At 54.2% G+C, this 1,817-nt stretch overlaps 1 protein-coding gene across 1 annotated transcript in view; it reads left to right on the forward strand.

Annotated features, from left to right (window-relative positions):
• Positions 1-220: 220 nt before the first annotated feature.
• LOC308148659 (protein phosphatase 1 regulatory subunit 3C-B-like) overlaps positions 221-1,817 on the forward strand; it is a gene marked incomplete at its 3' end in the record, with an annotated part of 2,719 nt that continues 1,122 nt past the window's right edge. Inside the window, exons 1-2 of the mRNA XM_080522156.1 lie at positions 221-364; positions 1,360-1,811. Coding sequence (XP_080378282.1) covers positions 351-364; positions 1,360-1,811 — 466 coding nt within the window. The 5' untranslated portion in view covers positions 221-350. The remainder of the gene's footprint in view (positions 365-1,359; positions 1,812-1,817) is intronic.

The raw sequence follows: 1,817 nt of genomic DNA on the forward strand, positions 1-1,817 counted from the left end.
CGTCATGTTGCTGTTGGCAGCTGAAGCTCCAGGCCCGGCGGAGGTGAAGCGGCTCCAGAGACACGCCCCTCCCCCCTGGCCCTCGGCCAGGGCCGCCCCAGCCCATTGGAGGGCCCGGGGCTCACTGCCGCCTCCCCATTGGCCCCTCCCCGGAGTCACGTGACCGCGCATGCAAATGAGGGAGTAGAAATGTATGAGTGCGGGTCGGAGAGGCAGCAGAGGAGAGGAAGGAGAGCAGGAAGGAGAGCAGGGGGGAGTGGAAGCAGCATGAGCCTCTAGGAGAAGCAGCTCTCACTTTTCACAGCAACTCTTTGATTTCCTCCTCGAGGACTTTGGCGTCTTCTTCTTCCATGAGTGCTGCAAGGTAAGCAGACGACCAGCGTAGGGAGGGGAAGGGAACGGCTGCAGCCACACACACCCACTGGAAGAACAACCTGTCCATTCCAGTGTTTCTCTGCAGCTTCTCTTCACTTCTGAAGATCAAAGCCTTCATTTTTACTTTGATGCAATTTGCAGAATGAGTATCAGGAAGTTTCTGGTTTGCAAAAGTGAATCTGTGAAGCTGAAGTCTGTCGGATTTAAAGTTGAAATATTCGAGGTTTGCTGAGGCGGCAGAGTGTTGAAGGAGCGCAGTGGAGGCGTGCCGCTGCGGCGAGGCAGAACTCAACTCCTCACTGTAAAAACACCACGTCTGACACATGAACCCAAATGACTTTTCACAGATTCACAAAATCTTCCTGTAAGACATCCAACATTTTCTTTCTACAAATGACCAGAAAAACCAACTAAGACTGGAGAAGTTTTTTTTTTTTTTGACTCGAGTTCTCTTAAATCAGAGTTGGTGAGCGCACGTCAAATCAAACAAAACGGTACAAATCCACAATACTTAAAGACATTTTAAACGTTTCCATGGAGACATTCTACCGACGTTCTATGTGTCACTAATCCAGCGGTGCTCATCGTCTCCACGGTATTTACCGACCTTTCACAACCTCCGCCGGTTCCCTTTGATCCCCTTTATGAAACAAACGATTTCACAAATATTCAGCGTGTTGCAGGCGACGAGAGGGAAGTTGTGTCATGTTGGATTTCCGTGGCGGCGAAGCTGAAATACCGACCAGACGCCAGTAAACACTCCGTTTGAAAGACCTTCTTGTATCTGAACATGAAGACATCAGTTCATTGTTGCAAAAAAAAAAAAAAAAAAAAATCAAAATTTTCAAAGGAATTTGGCAACTTTGGTCTGAGATTCTATTAAACCGACAAACTGCACCTTTTAACCAGATTCTCCTGTTCAGCTCACCTGGTTGTTGATGGAAGTGATTAATGGTCTCCTCCTCTCCACCCCCCCCCCCCCAGTGTTCTCTCTTTCAGCCCGTCAGCGATGCCCGGCCCCGTCATGCCGATGGACGTGGCCATGCGTTTCTACATCAGCCACTCGCCGCCCCCCCTGCGGGGGTTCCTCAGCTCGTACGAGGACCTGCACCGGGCCAAGAACCGAGCCAACCAGCCGCCGCCGCCGCCCGGCCAGCGCCGCTACAAGCCCCTGCGGCCTTGCCTGAGCAGCCAGCAGAAGGCCGACGGCGGCGGCGGCGGCAGCGGTTGCTGGCGCGGCGGCGGAGGCAAGGCCGGCAAGAAGCGCGTGGTGTTCGCCGACACCAAGGGCATGTCGCTCACCGCCGTCCACGTCTTCTCCAAGTTCGACGACGAGCCGTTCCAGGCCCGGCGCGGCGAGGACCTGCAGTTCGACATGACGGACCTGGAGGCCCTGGAGGCCGCCACCATGGACCTGAAGATCAGCTCGGTCCGCAGCCTGG

This window comes from Blennius ocellaris (genome assembly GCF_963422515.1).
Source record: "Blennius ocellaris genome assembly, contig: SCAFFOLD_181, whole genome shotgun sequence".
Lineage (NCBI taxonomy): Eukaryota > Metazoa > Chordata > Actinopteri > Blenniiformes > Blenniidae > Blennius > Blennius ocellaris.